Source organism: Sander lucioperca, chromosome 4, assembly GCF_008315115.2.
Source record: "Sander lucioperca isolate FBNREF2018 chromosome 4, SLUC_FBN_1.2, whole genome shotgun sequence".
Taxonomy (NCBI): Eukaryota; Metazoa; Chordata; class Actinopteri; order Perciformes; family Percidae; genus Sander; species Sander lucioperca.
The window spans coordinates 13,457,082-13,476,726 of record NC_050176.1 but is presented as its reverse complement, the minus strand read 5'-3'; the positions used below and the strand labels follow the sequence as shown (position 1 = coordinate 13,476,726).

At 43.9% G+C, this 19,645-nt stretch overlaps 3 protein-coding genes and 1 long non-coding RNA gene across 9 annotated transcripts in view; 2 read left to right on the top strand and 2 right to left on the bottom strand.

Annotated features, from left to right (window-relative positions):
• Positions 1–11,896, top strand: part of LOC116042864 (girdin-like) — a 40,068-nt gene extending 28,172 nt beyond the window's left edge. The window contains exons 15-30 of one of the 6 annotated variants that reach the window (XM_031289280.2): positions 15–220; positions 341–535; positions 1,156–1,286; positions 1,876–2,017; positions 2,139–2,312; positions 2,460–2,621; positions 2,757–3,034; positions 4,829–4,972; positions 5,074–5,260; positions 5,772–5,917; positions 6,145–6,237; positions 7,811–8,016; positions 8,714–8,791; positions 9,389–9,652; positions 9,835–9,897; positions 10,167–11,896. In XM_031289280.2, the coding sequence (XP_031145140.1) occupies positions 15–220; positions 341–535; positions 1,156–1,286; positions 1,876–2,017; positions 2,139–2,312; positions 2,460–2,621; positions 2,757–3,034; positions 4,829–4,972; positions 5,074–5,260; positions 5,772–5,917; positions 6,145–6,237; positions 7,811–8,016; positions 8,714–8,791; positions 9,389–9,652; positions 9,835–9,897; positions 10,167–11,269 (3,572 nt within the window). In that variant the 3' untranslated portion in view covers positions 11,270–11,896. The remainder of the gene's footprint in view (positions 1–14; positions 221–340; positions 536–1,155; positions 1,287–1,875; positions 2,018–2,138; positions 2,313–2,459; positions 2,622–2,756; positions 3,035–4,828; positions 4,973–5,073; positions 5,261–5,771; positions 5,918–6,144; positions 6,238–7,810; positions 8,017–8,713; positions 8,792–9,388; positions 9,653–9,834; positions 9,898–10,166) is intronic. The other 5 variants (XM_036000835.1, XM_036000836.1, XM_031289281.2 and 2 more) reach the window with 5 other exon arrangements.
• LOC116042865 lies at positions 7,564–8,040 on the bottom strand. Its single transcript, XR_004103332.2, has 2 exons — positions 7,928–8,040; positions 7,564–7,835 (listed from the first exon to the last, which is right to left on the bottom strand). It is a non-coding gene; the product is annotated as an uncharacterized LOC116042865 (long non-coding RNA).
• An 84-nt stretch (positions 11,897–11,980) lies between the features above and the next one.
• mettl26 (methyltransferase like 26) lies at positions 11,981–15,661 on the top strand. The gene is made up of 6 exons (XM_031289103.2): positions 11,981–12,332; positions 12,571–12,733; positions 14,364–14,423; positions 14,918–14,985; positions 15,165–15,243; positions 15,362–15,661. Exons 1-6 carry the CDS (start codon positions 12,139–12,141, stop codon positions 15,416–15,418), a joined length of 621 nt encoding a protein of 206 aa, XP_031144963.1. The 5' UTR covers positions 11,981–12,138; the 3' UTR covers positions 15,419–15,661.
• wfikkn1 (WAP, follistatin/kazal, immunoglobulin, kunitz and netrin domain containing 1) lies at positions 15,512–19,413 on the bottom strand. The gene is made up of 2 exons (XM_031289099.2): positions 17,953–19,413; positions 15,512–17,830 (listed from the first exon to the last, which is right to left on the bottom strand). Exons 1-2 carry the CDS (start codon positions 18,217–18,219, stop codon positions 16,313–16,315), a joined length of 1,785 nt encoding a protein of 594 aa, XP_031144959.1. The 5' UTR covers positions 18,220–19,413; the 3' UTR covers positions 15,512–16,312.
• Between the last annotated feature and the right edge of the window lie 232 nt (positions 19,414–19,645).

The following is a 19,645-nucleotide window of genomic DNA, read 5'->3' as shown; positions in this document are numbered from 1 at the left end:
CTCCATCTCTTTAGACCGGAAAGTTCAGCGCCTGGAGGCAGAGGTTCAGGAGCTGGAGGCAGAGAACCAGAGTCTGCAGGCCACTTTAGAAGAACTTCGGATCTCTGCACGGCGCCTGGAGCAACTGGAAACAGAGAAGCAAAGCCTGGAGCAAGAAACCACAGTCCTGGAGAGGGAAAAGAGGCAGCTAGAGAAAGAGAATCGACGACTCCGCCAGCAGGTAAATAGGCTTGTTTTCTAAAGATAAGGTGTTAGATGCTAACCTAAGGTAGGGTAATGATTAGAAGACTTACATTGCTCTTGAATTAAATGGCTACTGTTCTACCTTCCTCTTTCTCAGGCTGAAATCCAGGAAGCCAACTTAGACAGCAGCAATGTCTGTATTGCCAGCCTGGAAAGGGAGATGCGTTTTCTTGTAAAGGAGGTGGAGGGGTTAAGGGAGACTGCTGAGAGGGTGAAAGGCCTGGAGAGAGACAACAGAGAACTGAGCAAGCAAGCTGCTATCGACCAGAGGACCCTGGCCACCCTCAGAGAGGTGAGAGGAAGTCTGTGCTGTCTAGTTTACGCTGACTGAATAAATAATCTGCCCTGACGTTTCACTGATGATGCACTGTTTTTTTACAGCAGCAGTGTGCATGTGTTTCACACAGGTTTTGGCTAGATATTACCTGCACACAAGTGTACTAGGATGCATAACTCACCAAACTCTTAACTACAAACATTTATTCTGAAAAATGAGATGAAAGCAAGTAAAACATACCTGTAAAATGTATGTTTTTGTTTTCTTTTTTTCTTTGAAGTGTTTTCTGCAAGTATTTAGCATTTTATGTCCTAACATGAAGGCTCTGACACGTGCAATGGTCTGTTGTTTCTATGACAATTTCTTTTTTTTAACCAGGCCTGCAGATTAACATAAAGCTGATAATTGTTTTTTTTTTAACATTTGGTTCTGTGGATTTGGAATTATGTCCTAACTTTGAAGTCACAGTTTTAGCAAAAATTACATTTTTTTGTCATTATCTCCTGATCGTCATGTTGGTTAAAACCATAGATAAAATATAAAAGTTCCAAAAATGATGTTAAATGTCAATAAAAATCTCTTAATTTTTATAATTAAAATAAAATGTGTAATCCACATATACTGTCCATCTTTAGGAGCTGGTGAGCGAGAAGCTAAAGACCCAGCAGAGAAACAATGAACTGGAGAGGCTTGCCCATGATTTGGAAATGAAGGCCCTGAGCCAGGAGAGTGCAGAGCAGGCTGAACCAGAGGCTCCAGATACCAGGTGCTTACATACTGCTTGGAGTTCCCATCCTGTAACCCTTGAAGTGAATATGATAAGAAATGAGGAGGGTTAAGCGTGATTTATGGTCCTGCGGAGGCTCCACACAGAGCTTTCGCCGTAGCCTACGTAAGTGGCCTGAAGTTTATACTTGTGCGTTGGTGTGTGCGTCAATCTCTTTAGGAGAATAGCAAGGCCAGCATGTGTGTGTGCCTGGGGAGTGTGTGGTAGAGCGAGTGAGAGAGCGACGAAGGGATTAGCTTCAGAGCGAGTACCGACTCTAGAGTGTCTCCCCTGTGCTTTCTGACCAGGGTGGGAAATCTGTACCAGGAAAAGTTAACCCTCTCCTTGTTGTTTATGGAGAAGGAGAACCAGGAAACGAGTAGGGGGAAATACAACGCTACCAAGCCAAAACAGAGCGACGTGCGTCACCGTGTAGTTAAATTTTTCGAGAGGTGCACGTCAGGCTACGGCGTAGGGTCCGTGTCTCACGTACCTACGTATCTAGCCACGGCGTTGATTTAACGCAGAAGAATAAATCATGCTTTATAATGCCACAGTTGCTACAACAGTCCTTCTTTCCTCTATGCAGTAGGTTTAAGATGCTAGAGTCAGAATTGGAGTCATCTCTGAAAAAATCTCTTCGGATTAAAGAGGACAAGATGGCAGCTTTGGAGGCTCGTCTGCAGGAATCCTCCACCCTGAACCAGCAGCTGCGCCAGGAGCTCAAGACTGTAAGTCATAAAGTTTACCTTTGGAGGCCTGTTAGTGCCACATTTGGAAAAAAAAAAAATCACTTTACAAAATACATTGTACTTTGCTACAGATCCTAGTGTTTAACCTTTGACATTACAGGTGAAGCTGAGCTATGAGGCCTTGCAACAGAGGCATGAGGAAGAGTGGACAGCATCAAGTTCCACCCCTCCCAGAGAGACTGGCAAGGTAATGAGCGAATGGCTGCGTGAAAGCCAGGAGGCCACAAAGGAACTGCTGAAGCTCAAAGACCGTCTCATTGAAGTGGAGAGGAATGTGAGTGGTGCTCCTTTTTTAAAGCACTTGCTTTTGATGTTGATTTATGTTACTAATAGACCAAACAATGTGCTGAGGACATGGAGTGAACACTACCTCCTTGTTTTCATGTCACATTTTACAATAATGTTCTCTTCTCCACTCCAGAATGCAACACTGGAGGCAGAGCGCCAGGCTATGCAGGCCCAGCTGAGGCAGCTGGAGAGTCAGTCTGACAGCCAGCAGGCTCAGGTCCTCGCCCTGCAGAGGCAGGCTGCCTCACTGCAGGAGAACAACACAGCCCTGCAGACACACAACGCTAACCTGCAGGTGCCACTACAACACACATTATTCTTTTTGATACATTTAACGTACACACATACATATATTCAAGCCTCTGCATCAGTATGCATGCAGACAGTACACGCTGAAATGCTACATCAACTGGGTCCCTTTCTTTCCCAGGTGGAAAAATCCACTCTGAACTCACAGAGTGCTTCCCTCATGGCCCAGAATGCTCAGCTGCAGCAGCAGCAGTCGGGGACAGAAAGTGAGCGCGACGGCGCCATGCGGGAACGCGAAGACCTGCGCGTTGTTCATGAGCAGCTGTTAAGAGATCACGAGCGGCTGGCAGCTCTGCATGAGCGACAAGCTATGGAGTACGAGGCCCTGATGGGCAAGCATGGCTGTGTGAAAAACGCCCATCGCACTCTGGAGCTGGAGCATCGCACACTGCAGGACAGGTGCACTATTGTCAGGCCATGTTGTACAAGATCCCGACATGTTTTCCAATTTGAATCGATTTTCATTTGAATGATCCAAAATTAGGGCTGTCAAACGATACATTTTTTTCAGAACTGTTTTTAAGTACATATTAACAATGGAAAACAATTCTTACCAGTGTATCTTGACTGGGAATCAAATGAATGCAAAGAAATTTGATTTTAAAATTTGTATTTGTTTATTATTTATTTATTTATTTACTGTAAACAAAAGAAAAATGTGTGAATCTAGTCACACATTTGAATCTAGAGTCAATATAGTGTGCAGTAACTCCTAAATAATTTTGGTTACTCACTGACGTCCAGTGATCACCTTGCATCACTCTGCAGCAGTTCCAGTCCTGCTTTCTCCACAGGCTGTGTGTGCGTGAAACTACTGTCCCCCTCGACGGCAATGTTTAAGAACATGCCAACCGTAGTCTTTTTTTTTTTTTATAGTTATTTTTTGGGGCTTTTTCCCTTTATTATGTAGTGACAGTGGATAGAGACGAAAGGGGGAGAGATATGGGGGATGACACGCAGTAAAGGGCAGCAGGTTGGATTCGAACCCGCGCCGCTGCAGGACTCTACATGGGGTGCACGCTCTTACTGGGTGAGCTAGAGGCCGCCCCGCCAACCGTAGTCTTTAAGACCCGCGTCTTCTATGATGTTGACAGGTCTGCAGTTAGTTGCCACCCATTTCGCAAGAGCGGTAGTCATTTTTTTGGATTTGGTTTCATCCGCAGGTCAGAAAGTAGCACTCTCCAAAATAGTGCTTTGCCTAAGCCCGCTAGCACGTTAACTGTACTACTATGCTTAGCTCGTAGGTGGTAGCTCAAGCTTGACGTGCTTCGGTGATATTTTAATTCGGCTTTACACAATGTGCATATGGCTTTCGAGCCGTCCGGGAGTTTTGGAAAATAAAAAGCGCCATTCAGAATTTCGTTGCTGCTGTCTTTCTCCATCATGCCTGCAGCCTGCAGCAGCAGGATGCGTTGTTACGAGGAAGTATGGTAAAGTGCGGCAAAGGGTCAAAATAGTACCCTGTTAGGCACGACGCGAAGCTGAGTGAAGTGAAAATAAATTAATAAATGGCGGCATGCGATTAAAAAAAATTAACGCGTTATGCTCGGCCCTTAATCGCATCGCGATTAACGCGTTAATGCTGACAGCCCTATCCAAAATCGATTCATAAAATCCAAGAATCGATCGTTGTCTGTATCATATGAAACTAGAAGCCCTTAGGAATCCATTGGTACGCATGGTACTATGTAATGCTAGCTTGTCGGGAAGGGGGTTAAATAACCCTCCAAAGTTAGGCTATATTTTGGTTAGGGAAAAACTGGCATGGCCATTTTCATAGGGGTTACTCAAGATATCTGAATGAAATGTCTCTCAATACTCACTGACTGTAGAGTCTGTAGAGCTGCACTTTATTGTGTGTTCATGTTAAATAAAAAGTACATTAATGTGATTGCTTTGGGGTCAATTCTGAATGTAAACATTGATACATTTAAGTATGCAGCAGGTTAGACGGAACCTTGTACTTGTAATTGTAGAATCCCTTTCATATCCAAGCTAAATTGGTATTGTAACTGAAATGTTCCTAACCTGATGATATCGAATCGAAAATAAAATCGAATCGGGAATAATTTCGATTCGGGACCTTGTGAATCGGAACCGAATCGATTCGGAAAATCATTGACGATACCCAGCCCTATTCCTGTGTGTGTGTTTTCATGCATGTTGATGTGTGTGTATTGTTTGGATCTTTAGGTACAATAGCCTGTTGCAGCAGCGTACCAAGCTAGAAGACCTGGAGAAAGCCCTGAAGGAGGAGCAGCTGAGGATGGCTCTGGAGAAAGAACAGCACAGGACCACTGCTGCTGAATGTCGCAGGCTCCATGACGAGAAGGACTGGTGAGGAGGCACAGGCCTACACATTACACACTAATGCATGGATTTGACCTTAAACAAGGGGATAAACATTAACGTACAACCTTTTTTTTTTTTTTTTTCAGGCTGAACCAGACATACCGTCAGCTTCTTAATGACAACGAGTTGCTAACGGCGGATCACAAGCAGCTCAAGAGCCAGCTGAATGAGGCCAAGCTGGAGCACACCTGGCTGGAGGCCGACTTCTCCAAGCTCAAGAAGGAGTTTCAGCAGCTGGACATTACCTCCACAAAGCTCACCAACCAGTGTGAGGTATTGACATGCAGCAGGTTGAGCTGGTGTGGTATTGCCTATTGAATAATATAACTTTACCTTGTAGTTGCCTCTTAACCTCAGCACACTCTGGACAAACACTCTTTAGAGTCAGGCCTACATAGGCTCAGTAAGCTGACTTTATGTGTAGTAATGCATTTTTCTGTTTTAATAATTGCATGATAGTGTGTGTTTTACATACCTGCATACACATACATACATATCAAGTCAAGTCAAGTTAACTTTATTGTCAATTCTGCAATATGTGCCAGAGCAATTGAAAATACGTTTCTCACCGACCCACAATGCAATAAGGACACGTACAACAAGTTTAATACAAAAGATAAGAAATATATACAAATAAGATAAAGAAAGATAAGTAATGTGTACAATACAGTAATACATTCTAAATAGAGCAAATGTAAGGCAAAACCAAACATATATAGAAAACTAAAGATAAATGAAATGTGCAATATAAAAGGAAGAGGCTGCTTGTCTTTGTGATGTTTAGCTACTGGGCCAGTTGAAGGGCAACCTGGAGGAAGAGAATCGCCACCTGCTCAGTCAGATCGAGACCCTGATGCTACAGAACCGAACCCTGTTGGAGCAGACTATGGAGAGCAAGGATCTGTTTCACGTTGAAGAGAGACAGTATATGTAAGCAAATAGGGCCAACACCATGACAAGATAATGTAGCAATAAATAGGGTCTAATGTGTTGATTTTCAGCATGTTACAGTAGTTTGTTAATGGCACTAAGGCTAAGCAATTGATACCTGCAAACAGCACAAAATGCACCCTATTTTAGGACACCAGAATACAATCAACAGCAGGCCGCTGACGATGTACTGTATCTGTTTTCTCTCTCTGCCTGTCTCTGTTCAGTGACAAACTCAATGATTTGAGGAGGCAGAAGGAGAAGCTGGAAGAAAAGATAATGGACCAGTACAAATTTTATGAACCATCCCCTCCTCGCAGGTAAGTTGCCTGTAATAGTGATAACTATGATTATTTTTTTACCCCTACTATAGTGAAATTGTGATGTGTTAATTTCTGTTTTCACATCCAGCACTCTGTAGTACTTGGCTAATTAACAGGAGTATCAAGTTATGTCATTTCATAGCTCACATACTGTACATCACAGTTCATACACATTTATTAGTTATTTAATCATTCGAGAAATATTCATAGTGTAGTCAGTAATACAGTGAGCTCCATGGTTCTCTGTATCTTTGTATAGCAGGACATGTTTCTCCATGTGCTAATTTTCTTTTTAAAGCTCTGTTGAGAGCTCTGTTTTTGGTCTCCACCAACTTCCTGAAGGAAATAAATCTTGCTATTAAATAATAACTAATAAATGCTCCACTATTTTTACCAGCTAGTTGCTGACGTTGTCTGTCTGTTGTTTGGTGCTGGGCAAGTAGAATACTTTGGGTTTATCAGAGCCTTTTCACTGAGAATAGCTGCAGCCCAAAATGCAGCCATTAGAGCAGTGAGAGTGAACCAAAACAGTAAAGTTGTGGGCCATAAAACCAAGATGCTCTGTAAAGCTGAGAGGAATTGTAGAGTTGTTAAAGGAGACCTGTTATATACTGTTTCAGGTTCATACTTGTATTTTGTGTTTCTATTAGAACATGTTTACATGCTGTAATGTTAAAAAAAACACTTATTTTTATCATACTGCCCATGTCTGCAGCACCTGTATTCACTCTCTGTCTGAGGCGCTCTGTTGTAGTGCCTGTCTGTTTAAGCCCCCCTCCTGAAAAAAAAGCCCAGTCTGCTCTGATTGGTCAGCGCTTCCGTGTCTCCACATCTGTCCTCCACCATTTGCTCCGCTCTGGCTGTGTCTGTACTACTGCAGTTGCAGTCGGAGACTGACTGCAACAGTATATATAGCGTAACTGTATCCCGTGAAAAATCACTGTTAAAAGCTTCTAAGCCAAAAACTACACAACCAGACGTGTTCCAGAAGGAATGTGATCCGAAATTAGAGCGAAATCACCAACATCTGCAACAAAGATTACAGGTTTCCCTGATGTTAGCATGTAGCTACATGTAGCAGTATACTGTATGTAATGTAAACACTGCAGTAGCTGCCTGGAGCAGATATAGAAAACTGGCCCGGTATGATGTCACTCCGGGCCGAGAGTAGAAAAAACAGTTGAACCAGAGCGTTCCGAACAGTGAAATCTGAGATTTTGGCTCATAGGGATTACTTTTAAATTTATTTACTTTATTATTTGAAGCTTTGGCCACGTTTAATATGAACATCCGACATTGTAACATTAAAGATATGACAGAAAATACAGAAAAGCATAGTAGGTCTTCTTTAATAAAATAATATTGATAACAGCAGCTTTAAGTGTCCATTGTTTATGCTGAATATCCAACAAACATTAACATTCATTGCTGGTCTAGCTCACTTCTGCGCGATTGGTGATTGACTGCCCAATACTTTGGTCTGCCGACCAGCCTGGCCTCCCTGTACGGGTTATTTGTGTCTCATTCTGTTAAGGTTTCTCTTTCCTCTTGTATGTCTGCCCTTTCACAGACGTGGAAACTGGATCACCCTGAAACTGAAGAAGTTGATTAAGTCCAATAGCCGTGAGCATGGTCCCGACTGCCCACCCACACCCACAAGCTCAGGCTTTACTGAGCCACACCTCACCTGTCAGGACAACAGCTCCTTCGTCAGCTCAGATGGCTCTGGAGGCTCAGCCTTAGCAGGTGATGCCATCTCACCCCAGCGTAACAGCAGTGAGTATGACCTTCTTGAATTCATCAGATCTTCCCCCATTGACTTGGCGGAACCGGTCTCATCAAAGTACCAAAGTCCCCCTTTCACTGCTTCAGCCATAGACCAGGAAGTAAGATCATCATCAGAGGCAGGGCACAAACATCATTCAGGAGTGTTTTCATGTAAAAACCAGCCCACAGCCAGAGGACAGAGAGACACGAGTGAACCGAAAGCCACAGCCGTTTCATCTACACATGAAGCTGCAATTGTAGAACAGGCATTAAAACTCCCCCCTCCACCTCAGAATTTTCCAAGGAGACGCAAAAACTCAAATAAATGGATTTTAAAGTAAAACTGTGTGATAAATACATAAATAATGCAGGTGTTGCAGTGTGTTTAAAAATAAGCGTGTGTGTGTGTGTGTGTGTGTGTGTGTGTGTGTGTGTGTGTGTGTGTGTGTGTGTGTGTGTGTGTGTGTGATGTCCAAAGGGTCATTTGTGATGATGCATGACGTGTGTAAACTTTCCTCAACAGTCCTCAATGTCTTCCCCATGTCTTTCTTGTTTCTTAATGTATTTCTTCACCCCTGCCTACCTTCTTTCCCTTTGTCTTTTCATTTCCTTCCCTACCTACCTGCCTCCTCTCTTACATCCCTCTCTCTGCTTGCATCCATTCCTTTGTCTACCTCCCACGTGGCTGCACTTTGCTGTTAAACAGCGACCAAAATGTTTCCCCGAATGAGGAACAGGCTGAAGGACAGAGACAAAGTCAAGTCCCTCTTCCGTCGTTCCATGTGTAAGAAAGACTGTGGTCCGGTGTCTACCCTCCTCTTGACTGTAGCCTTTTATTTCACTGCTAACTTGATTATACTAAGTGTAAAACTATGCTTTATTGTTTATCTTCTACATGCCATAACACCAAAGTAACCTTGAGTAAAGTGTGGATGCTTCCCAGCAGATGTAAATCATCAGTCATATGTTAGTAATGTGTCCATCCATGCCAACCTCATTCCACCACTACCTTAACTAAATTAGATATGGTATTACATTGTTTGACCATCTGCAGCAGTGATTTTCTTGCAGAGTGCTAGCTATGCTTGAAGAAAATCGGGGGTATTTTATCAGAGGTCAAAGAAATGCTGCATTGCAGAAGGGACACTGGTGCTGCATGTGCTCTGCCCTACCACGAGCCAGCTGTTCTGTAAGGATCAAAAGTATAGTAGCACAATTCTAGACGATTGTGTGATCTGTGGAGAAAGCAAGCCATCCCTGTCTCTGTGTTTTCCACGCCATAGAATAAAAAATACCTCATAATCTCCATGACCAGTTCACCTTTCTATCCCCCTCCCTCATCCACTTCCCACTTCTTCCACTCCTTGGTCCAACAATGCAGCCCTGAGCAGCTTGGCGTACCCCTCGGCCCAGTTCGAGGCGGATCGGTGGGCAGACAGCTCAGAGCGGCTCGAAGGGTCAGAGGCAGGAGGAGGATCCTATGTGGAGGACAGGAAGAACGCATTGTCCTCATCCCATACCACATCCATCTTGTCCATCCTCCACCTTAATCTTCCCACCACTCTACCATCTGGCCACGTCACCATCACAACCACTGACACCACCACCGACACTGTTCCAGATGTTTCTGAGCTCTGGGTGACAGGTAGAAGCATTCATGAGCCACTGTTTTGATTGATGTCATCTTCATTAGTTAGATGCTAGAATAGTGTGTAGAGGAGAGAGTAGAGTGAAGGCGCCTTTCTATTCTAAGTGTTGAAGCTGGAAGTGTTGAAAAGTGTCTATCACGTATAACCATTCATTGATTTCTCATTTTATGCCCCACAGACAAGGATTCAAATGATAGCGCTGTGCCATCTGGATTTGAGGACGACGAGCTGCAAAATCACGGTAAAACCCAGTGTATATCTGGTTTAGAGGGTTCGGCAAGCATACAGATGTATTACCAGCTCGGGAATTAGAGCAAATCCATCAAATTGCAATCATGACCTTGTTTCATATTAATCTCTCTGCTGACTACAGAGGCCAACAACTGCTTTAAAAAGACTTGTCTTTGCTGCCCCCTGTTGGTCATTAAGAATATGTTGAATATTGTGTTTTCATGATGTGTGTATATATTGTATTGTAGCTCTTTGAAAAACATAATAATCTCTTTCCAGGGCTGAATGGCGTCCAGAGTCGTGCCCAAAGTGAGAGCAGCGGTGAGTTCAGCCTGAGTCTGGAAAATGAGCCATGGTCAAATGGCAGCAGCCCTGTCAAGCAGCCTCCATCACGCCACTCCTTCTCCTCCTTCCAGCCCCCCAGTGATACCTCCACCCCCCAACACACACAGAAGCAGCAGCAGCGGCACAAGGAGAAAGCCTCTACCATGCCCATCACCAACAGCCAGAATTCAGATATCCAGTCTACACCACAACAGAAAAAGCATGGGCTCTCTCAGGACTTCTGGCTCACAAGGGGTACAAAGAGCATCCGGAGGGGGCCAAGAGGGAAAGTGACGCGTCGCTCGTCAGATTCAACGGGCACAGTTAAAATGAACCCAGGGCCGAATGGGATGAATACAAAATCGACCTCTAGCAAAGCTGAAACTACCCAAACCATAGCTTGTTCACCTATCGCAGTGCTGTATGTTCAGGGCAAGTCATCCTCAGTGTCTGGTTGCCTCAACTGCTTCTCAACCCCTCTGGGCAAAGAGGGGCGACTTAAAGGACCCAGGTCGCCCAAAAGTCTCCCCCGAGCCAGCAGTGTCATTTCCACCGCAGAGGGATCATCCCGGCGCTGCAGTGTAAACAGTGACTGCAGGGCAACTGTAAAGACTGACCCGCTTTCCGCCAAGGTTTCAGAAGGGAGCGGTGGTCAGGAGGAAACAGTGAGTCAACCTGAACCAGAGACCAATAACAGTGAGCCTGAGCCCATTCCTCCAGTCAAACCTCCCAGAGACCCAGCAGTTTTTGATCCCACAGACGGCCCCAAATCCCCCGTGCAGGAGTCACTTTTTGGCTCCTCGTTCACTTTCAACTCTGTCTTCTCCAACACGATCTTCAGTGATTCTGTGGTCACGACCAGTCTGGATGCCCTTGACACCAACCAGACCTTCCTCTGTCTGAATCCATCTCTGGTGCAAAACTGTCCACTTGAGAGCCAGGAGTCCACTCCTCCTAAGACACCCCAAACACTGCTCAACATGGAGAATGAGCAGAGTCAAAATGCAGAACATGCAGCTGGGATAGATGAGAAGGACAAGCCACTCACAATTGCATGAAAGCAGCTGTCACATCATTGAATATTGTCACATTCAAATATTGCAGCTAGCTGCAAGTCCACTTCTCATCACATCAACCGAAGCACACAATTTAAGTCACAAATTGAATTTGCATTTTATTCCACTGACTAAGTATACAGTTATCTTAAAAGGTGTAAATAAAAAGATGTTTCTTTCCACAGCTTTACTGTAGTAACATTAGTGCATATTAATATGCCTGAGTAATAGTTAAGAGATTAACAGTATTATCTTTCCATTCTGTTTGTCTTTTTGCACAAATTATGTTTAATATAACTGAATGATGTATGGATAGATGTCCTCTTTTGCCCAATAAAGGGTTAGAATTGGGACAGTTTACTTGTTTACTTTTCCTTTTACACACTGACAATCCTATTATGTACATTTGTGTTTGCCAAAACATTTTGTTCATTTCCCCTGTTTCTATTTATGTCATGTCCCTCAGACAGAACTGTTAAATTATTATATGTTTGTTGCGGTCTGTTAGATTTACATGTGAGCCTGGAGGATATGTGACGTTCATGTGTAATAAACTGTAAATCTTGTAAAATAGGATGTGTACCTGAATGCTATTTTCCCTTAAAATAAAGAAACCCTCTATGTAAAATATGTATTTGCCTTGTCATTGTTTTATATAACGGTGCGGGAGAACTTGTGCCCGCCCAGTAGTCTTATTGGATGGCAGATCAGTCACATGAGGCAATACGGAAGTGGACCATTTTCAGCCGAAAAACAAAACATTCGTGGGTGGTGTTGAGTTATTCAATCCGGACTGACGTTACTCATCTCTGCTGGAGTGGTTTCGTAAACTGTACCGCATAACTCGACAGTTATACCCGGGGTTTGGCACGATGCTGAACGCCGCCGCCGCGGAGAGGAACAAGGAGCCCATCCTGGCTGTGCTCCGGGAGAGCGTGAACACCGGGAGACCCCTGCAGGCTCTGGAGATCTCCTCCGGTACCGGGCAGCATGTCACACACTTCGCTCAGGCTCTGCGGAATATTATCTGGCAGCCCTCAGAGTATGACCGCCAGTCTCTAGCCAGGTAACACAGGTTGTGTGTATCTGTATCAGTAACAAATTACATTACTGTTGTAACTTACCTTATAAACAGCTTATAAACTCGAGTATTTACGATTAATTCCTGCGTAGCAAACTTGAAGCGAAGCATTATTGGCCATACACTGAGGTATTACGGTGGTTCTTTTAATACTACCGATGCAGGACTGTGTTTTGTTGGAGAGTGCTTGCATAACAATAATGTCTTTTGTTCCCATTCTCAGTATCGAAGCGTACAGAGCCCACTACCAGCTGCACAATGTAAGGCCCGCCATCAACCTGGATGTTTCTCTGCCCCATCAGTACTGGGGAGGTATCCAGCCAGAGAGCCTCGACCTGATAGTCAACATCAACATGATCCACATTTCTCCGATGGCTTGCACAGAGGTAGGACTCGTGATTTTATAAATGCTCACACATAGTGTTGTGATTGGTTTAACCCAAGGACCTGAGTATCCTGCCCAAAACTAAAACTTCCAACTTGCAAAGTAGGCAACTTCCCCGGGGCCCTCAGGAGCCCAGAAGGCCCCAGATTTAATGTGTGGCAATTAGTTTGCAGTGATTTGATAAATTGCACATTTGTTTAGTAATACTGTATGCACTACTAAAGCACAATTTTATATTGTAAAATTTGAAAAATGTGCTCATCAGCACCTGCATTATCAAGTTTTAAGGCTTTTATTATTTGGGTTTATATTGTGCTTACATGGTGCATATTTCTTTAAAAAATTGTAATAAATCAACCCACCACAAACTAATTACAAATTAGGGGCCCTCAGCTCAGTTTTGCTCTCGGGGCCCCCTAGTGGGTTAATCTAGACCTGATCCTTGTCCCCTGTTCTATTATCTTTATTGTTACTATAATTGCCACTGTTCATCATGCCAATTGCTATAATTATTATGAATCATATTTCTGTGTATCTGTTTCTCTGTGTCTCAAGCGGCAGCGGCAGATGGCTGCCCACCAAGAGTCAGGTTCTGTCCGAGGTTTCTGCCTGTAAAAAGGACGTTTTTTCCTCACCACTGTTGCACCAAATGCTTGTTCTTGGGGGGAATTGTTGGGACTCTGTAAATTAGAGTGTGGTCTTGACCAGTGGTTCCCAACCTTTTTTCCTTGGCGCCCCCCCCTACTTGTGTCTAAGAAAAGCTGAGCCCCCCCTCCGAAACCGAAGTTGAGGTAACTTTCCCTTACTTTCTTTTTTGATACAGAGGAGTTATCAGCACTTTTACGTTTCTCCGCCATGTTTCGTTCATAAAATAGTGATGCCGTGGCGGCAGGAAAAACGAGGATGATAGCAGCTAGCAGCTGACCTGATGACAGCAAGGGTCCCAGGTTAAGAGGTCCCGGAGGTTTGGCCTACTAAGTTGCCTGCCTACAAGTTTAAGCGACAACAAAAATATATAGTTTTTATACAGACTTTTGTATACATTATATATTTATCATAATTTGTTTAACATGTGCAAATATTTTTTTTTTACCTCAACCTCAAACCAGATAAAGACTTGCGCCCCCCCCCGTGATCTTTGCTGCCCCCCTTAGGGGTCCCTGGACCCCAGGTTGGGAACCACTGGTCTAGACCTACTCTATCTGTAAAGTGTCCTGAGATAACCTTATGTTGTGATTTGACACTAATAAATAAAATTGAATTGTCTCCTACCCAAACATAGTTGTGGTTTAAATCTATACAAGAGGAAGCCCACAATGCTAAGAGATAGACGTTCTTCTTTCAAACTGTACATAGTCTGGCTGGTTTTGTACAGTGATCTATTGACTGGTCCTGGTGTTCACGTTCCATGAAGCAGAAAGATTGCAGTGTATGCTGCTATATGCTACCCAGAGTGTATATACATTATGACCCTATTGACCTCAGATAACTGTAAGCAATGCCCACTCTACAATTTCTGCCTCTGGCCTTTCAGTCTATAAAAGAGACCAAGAACAAAAAGGTGCTGGAGTAGTAGTCCCTCCGGCCTCTAAACCCCCACCGCATGTGACGTGATCACTATTTTCTTTTAGGGTTTATTCAAAGGGGCTGGAGCAGTGCTGAAGCCGCAAGGTCTTCTACTGACATACGGGGTGAGTGAAAAACCATTGTCTCATAAACATTCACTCATTCATGACTAGGGTTGGGTATTGTTTGGATTTTTACGATTCCAATGCCGAACCGGTACTTTTAAAACGATTCTGATTCCTAAACCGATTCCTGAAAAATGACATCAAAGATGTAATATGTTTACTAGCGATCACGTGCAGTGAATGGTTAATATGCTTTCACGTTCGTTTTGGTGAGCCCAGAGGGAAAATATGGCATTTTAAAAGTAGCCTACATTTACGGTAGCTAACTAACGGTAGACTACAGAGAAAGTGTGATATTTTTACATCCGTTTCGGAGCGACGGAGGGAAAATATTTCAGTCGACACATTAAGTAGAACCGAAATTTGCATTCTAATCCGGTCCGATAGTGGAACCGGGTTTTGGTACCCAACAATATTCATGACATGTTATTATCGAATGTAAACATTAAAGTGTGCCATAATTGCTACATAACATATTTTGTTGTTACCCTCAGCCTTATGCAGTGAATGGCCAGATCACCCCTCAAAGTAACATTGACTTTGACTACAGCCTACGGCAGAGGTAACGTGTTTTAAAATGCTTCATGGAAGTTGCTTATGTTATAAAGGGAGGTTATCTTGTCAAAGTAGCATCTATTTGCAGCATTGTATACATAAGTTCATGTGTTTATGCCATCCATACAATAAATAATGCAAAGGTGAATGTGGGATATATAACTGCTATATGTTTTAATCATACAGGAACTCAGAGTGGGGCCTCAGGGATATCTCCTTCCTCAGCTCTACAGCACAAAGAAATGGTTTATTCCTGGAGAAAATAGTAAGTAATTTAAACATCCAACACATTCTTTGAAACGTAAAAACATGAGAACAAAAAACAGTGCAGTTTTGGGAGTATTAGTTTACTAATGTATGGTTTTAAATGTTTTCTTTGCTAGATGGACATGCCTGCAAACAACAAGTGTCTTCTGTTCAGAAAGGAGAGTTTGGTGTGAAGTACCCTGTTGTTCCTTCTCTGGGTGCAGACCAGTATTGGAGCAGGATGGTCGTAACGCCTTAACTTACATTTGAAGCTCAGATACATTGCCAAATTTCCAGAACTTTTAATGAACTGTTTCCCCATATTCTGATACACATTGACATAGATACAAGTATTTATTAAGAACGGAAATACTGAAATCTGTTATACACTACATTCTTCTGTATTGCACACTTGAGTAAAAAGGCTCACAGATTGATATGTTGTCTTTGTACTATATTTACCTTGATACCGCCACCTACTCTTTCTATTTTTTCATTCAGTTTGCAGAGACTGAGACTAAGTTAGCAGAAGTGCTTTGCAGAGGGAGAGAATGTGCGGCACATTAGATCTTGAAATCATACATAACAACAAAAGGTAACCTACCGTATATAAACAGCTATGTAAATGACTAGTATAAAGAACCCAGTACAAAATAAAGATAATACAATAAAATAGAAAAACAAACACAATCTGGAGGTAATATACTGTAGGTGTCTAGTTCTTTAGCTTCACAAGCTAGGCATATTGCAAATTGATCAACTTGTGTGGCTGCTATGCTATGTTATTTTTCAGAAATATACAGAATATATTTCAAAAGAAAGAATATCTATATTTAAACTTATTAAAAAAAAAAAACATGGTATTCAAGTATTCAACACATCTGGAATGTAGTACAACCTGTGTTGTAATGAACATACAAATCACCTGACACATTGACATATAGTATTTAACATATTTGTGTCTTTTGATTTAAAGAGTTATTCAATTTCAGCTTTTTTTGTTGCAATTCTGATGCTCATCCCTAGTGCTTAAAGGTAAAGGTGACCACAGACCCTCTGCGGGCTAACAAGTCTAAATTCTGGGACTTCTACAATACCTCACAGGTCTTTTTATTCAGAACCTCACGTAGCTTCTTGAGTCGGCGTTCGGTTATGGCTCTGACATAGCTGTCTGATTGGATGATGGCCATGCCATCCTGCACCACACCCATCACCAGCAAAGGGTTTTCCTCCATGGTGATGTTGGGACAGGGACAGCTCCAGTCTATCTTGGCTATAGTCACCTCTAGGTGTTTGGTATTGAAGAAAGTCAGTCCCATCTTTTCATCTCTGAGGACTTCTTCCAAGCTAAAGCGGGCAAACCCAGAGTCCAGCTCCTCCACCAGCTCTGTCAGCCGCCCCACAATAGCAAAGTCGCTACGGCATAAGCTGGGCACCATTTTTCCCTTCACCCGACAGGTCTTACAAGGTCTCCTTTTGGGCTGTGGGCAGTTTGCCTCACACTCCTTCTTGGTGCTGAAGTTGTTGGCATTCCCATGGCAGCCACCATAGGCAAAGGCCTGGCACTGTTTCAAGATCGAATTCCAAGCCCAACGTGGTTCCCAAGATTTGCAGGGGCCCTGGACAGCAGGCAGGAAGCAGATGCCCATCCCCTCTCTCTGACAGGAGGCCTTGCACTCCTCGTAAGTCTCAAATCGGTTGCGGCTGTCGTCACATCCGCCGTTGCTGAAGGCCATGCAGGAGCCCATCTTGCTGTCATAATACCAGTCCATGTGACGCTCACCACTGCACACTCTCAGGTCTACTTCAGCCAGGCAGTCTGCTGGGGAGAATGGGCGCCCCATCGGCATCTCAGGATCTTCAGAGAAATCGTCATCAGCCCGGCGGATGACAGACAGAGGGTAGTCTGCACGAAGAACACCAGCAGAATTCCGTGCAATACAGGTGTAGATACCTGTATCCCACACCTGCGCGTTGTAAATAACAAGCTGACCGATGTTGGTGATAACCACGTTGCCATACATCTGGTCAGGCCTCATGACCAGCCGCTCGCGCCGTTCACTTTGTTTCTCCCATGTTACATCAGGTCTGGGGACTCCAACAACGTCACAGTGGAAGCTGACTGTGCCTCCCACATAGATGGACTGGTGGTGAGGGTTGGAGTACAGTGTGGGGGGCATGGGATCCTCCTGGGAGGATGTCGGGGTGGGGTTAGCTGTAGTGTCCTGAGGCAGTGGACTGGTGTGGGGCCCGGCCAGGTAAAAGCGGCAGGCGACCACGGTTAAAGTCACACCACGGATGCAGGCCTCTGCATCCATGAAGCAGTGGTTGAAGTAGGTGAGGCCATCTGAAGCGCAGGTGAAGTTGGGCTCTTTCTCACACCGGTCCCGGCACTTGCAGATGGGCTGTCCATCCCAGATGTCACAGGTGGCTCCCTGCTGGCTGCAGATAAAGCCCTCGCAGGTAGCTGTGGAGTTTGGGGCATCATTTCCTTTTCCCCCACCCTGCCCATCTGGCTGGGCAGGGGTGCCATCAGAGAAACGTGCAGCCACACAGCTGTTGAGACCACACACGTTGGTGCAGCATTTCTCAAAGTCAGCACAGTCCTGCACAAACACAATGCACACACAGAACAGCATTTATGGAAGCAGATTTAAAATGAACAAAACACAAAATGAACTGATGATTATTAGTGTATCACTATTGAGAATAACCTAAATAACAACACCTCGTCGACGTTGCATTCTCTCTCGCAGGTACTTTGCGCATCAACCCAGAGATTGGAATTCAGCTTGTTAGGACAAAATCCTTCGTGTTCAACTTTGGATCCTGCCACACTTGCACACAAAGAAAGTTCGGGTAATTCGCAAACCAGGAGCATCAACAAATACGCACTAATCCATCCTAATACTAGTTTATTTGAGTTGGGTGCATTATGCCAACTTTGATCCTTTATACATCTATCCTCCAAAAGTTTTAGAGGGATTTTATACATTATTGCTCTTTTGCATGAGTCGCCCACCGAGTAAATCCATTCCTCCTTTAGGTCTTCAAATTCGGATTAATGTCGATTTCCAAACGTGGTCGTCCGTTTTGTACGTAAACATTGTGGAACTCAGTTTGCTGTGCGCAGAGAGGAGATTTGTAGCAATCCAAAAGATCAAGACGAGTTCCCATGCGCTGGACATTTACTGAACAAAATATATCCCAGAAACGCGTGTAAAAAAAAAAATGCAGTTGCGTTGCATGAAATATATGCCTTAATAACCAAAACAAAACTCAATGGGCAAACTCACATTCAGGTCGATTTTCCCGAACAGCGAAATAAGCGAACGAAACTGCACAATGAGAGAGAAAGACGCAACATCAGCCTTTCAGAGTGTGAATGGAGGTGGAAAGGGCAGCCCCTCTGACCGCCCCCATGGTCGTCCAGTGTCTGAAACTCTTATGAAGCAGCACCGTGCGCTAAGCAACTGGACAAACATAGTAAAAACATCAAAGAAAACGTGGAGCCGTGGTGGCAAGCTGTCCCAACAACCTTGCGCACGGAGCTACACATTCCGGTGAGAAATCCAACGTTAAATGTGTCCAGACAGAATTTATAGAGGTGTCATTTATAAAGAAGGCATTGAGCTATTTGTTGTTGTTGCTGAAAGCCGTTGTAGTTGTTAGTTATCATGTTTATCTACGGTTACAAGTATATATTTCCACGTTTTACGCAGTACAAACTTCGGCACATAGTTTTCTTGCACAAACCAAAGAGCAAATTGTACCAACAAAAAAAAAAGTCGCCGGGAGCGGAAAGCGTGAAGACCAAACACGGGGCGTGTCGCATCATGTCTAGCAAAACATGTTGTTTACGTCCTGCTTGTCTAGACGTCGGTCAATTTAGCACCGTCGCTCATTCACACGGAGCTCAGAGATGCCACGGCCAGGTGGGAAGGCGTAAAGCGCCACATTTTCAATAGTGTGCGACTCATCTTTGTCCCGGCGCAGCTCCGAGGCGATGAGAAGCAGCACCCCTCATCTTTTCATTGGAAGTGACCCTGCAACCTTTGGGTGACTTTTGACCGCGTTGCATTCATGCGCTGCAGCGAGGTGCCGGTTATCCAAAACTGGCCAATACCGAGAGAGCGGCTAATCAATTCAGCACCCCCAACGGGTTTTATTGCATTTGATCATCGGCGCCCCGGACTGGACAAAGGGTACAAAAAAAAAATTCCCACAATGACTTTAATAAATGAATGAAAAATCATTGCAGCAAAGCACACAAGTTGATGAAAACACAAAGCAACCCTGGAGCTTTACCCTTTATTTTGTTAGGTGACTGTTTTCAATGGAGACAAAATTATAATTTATCCCGTATCCAAACCTTAAGACACACATCTCCGATAGAAACAATCATTATCAAACGTTTACAT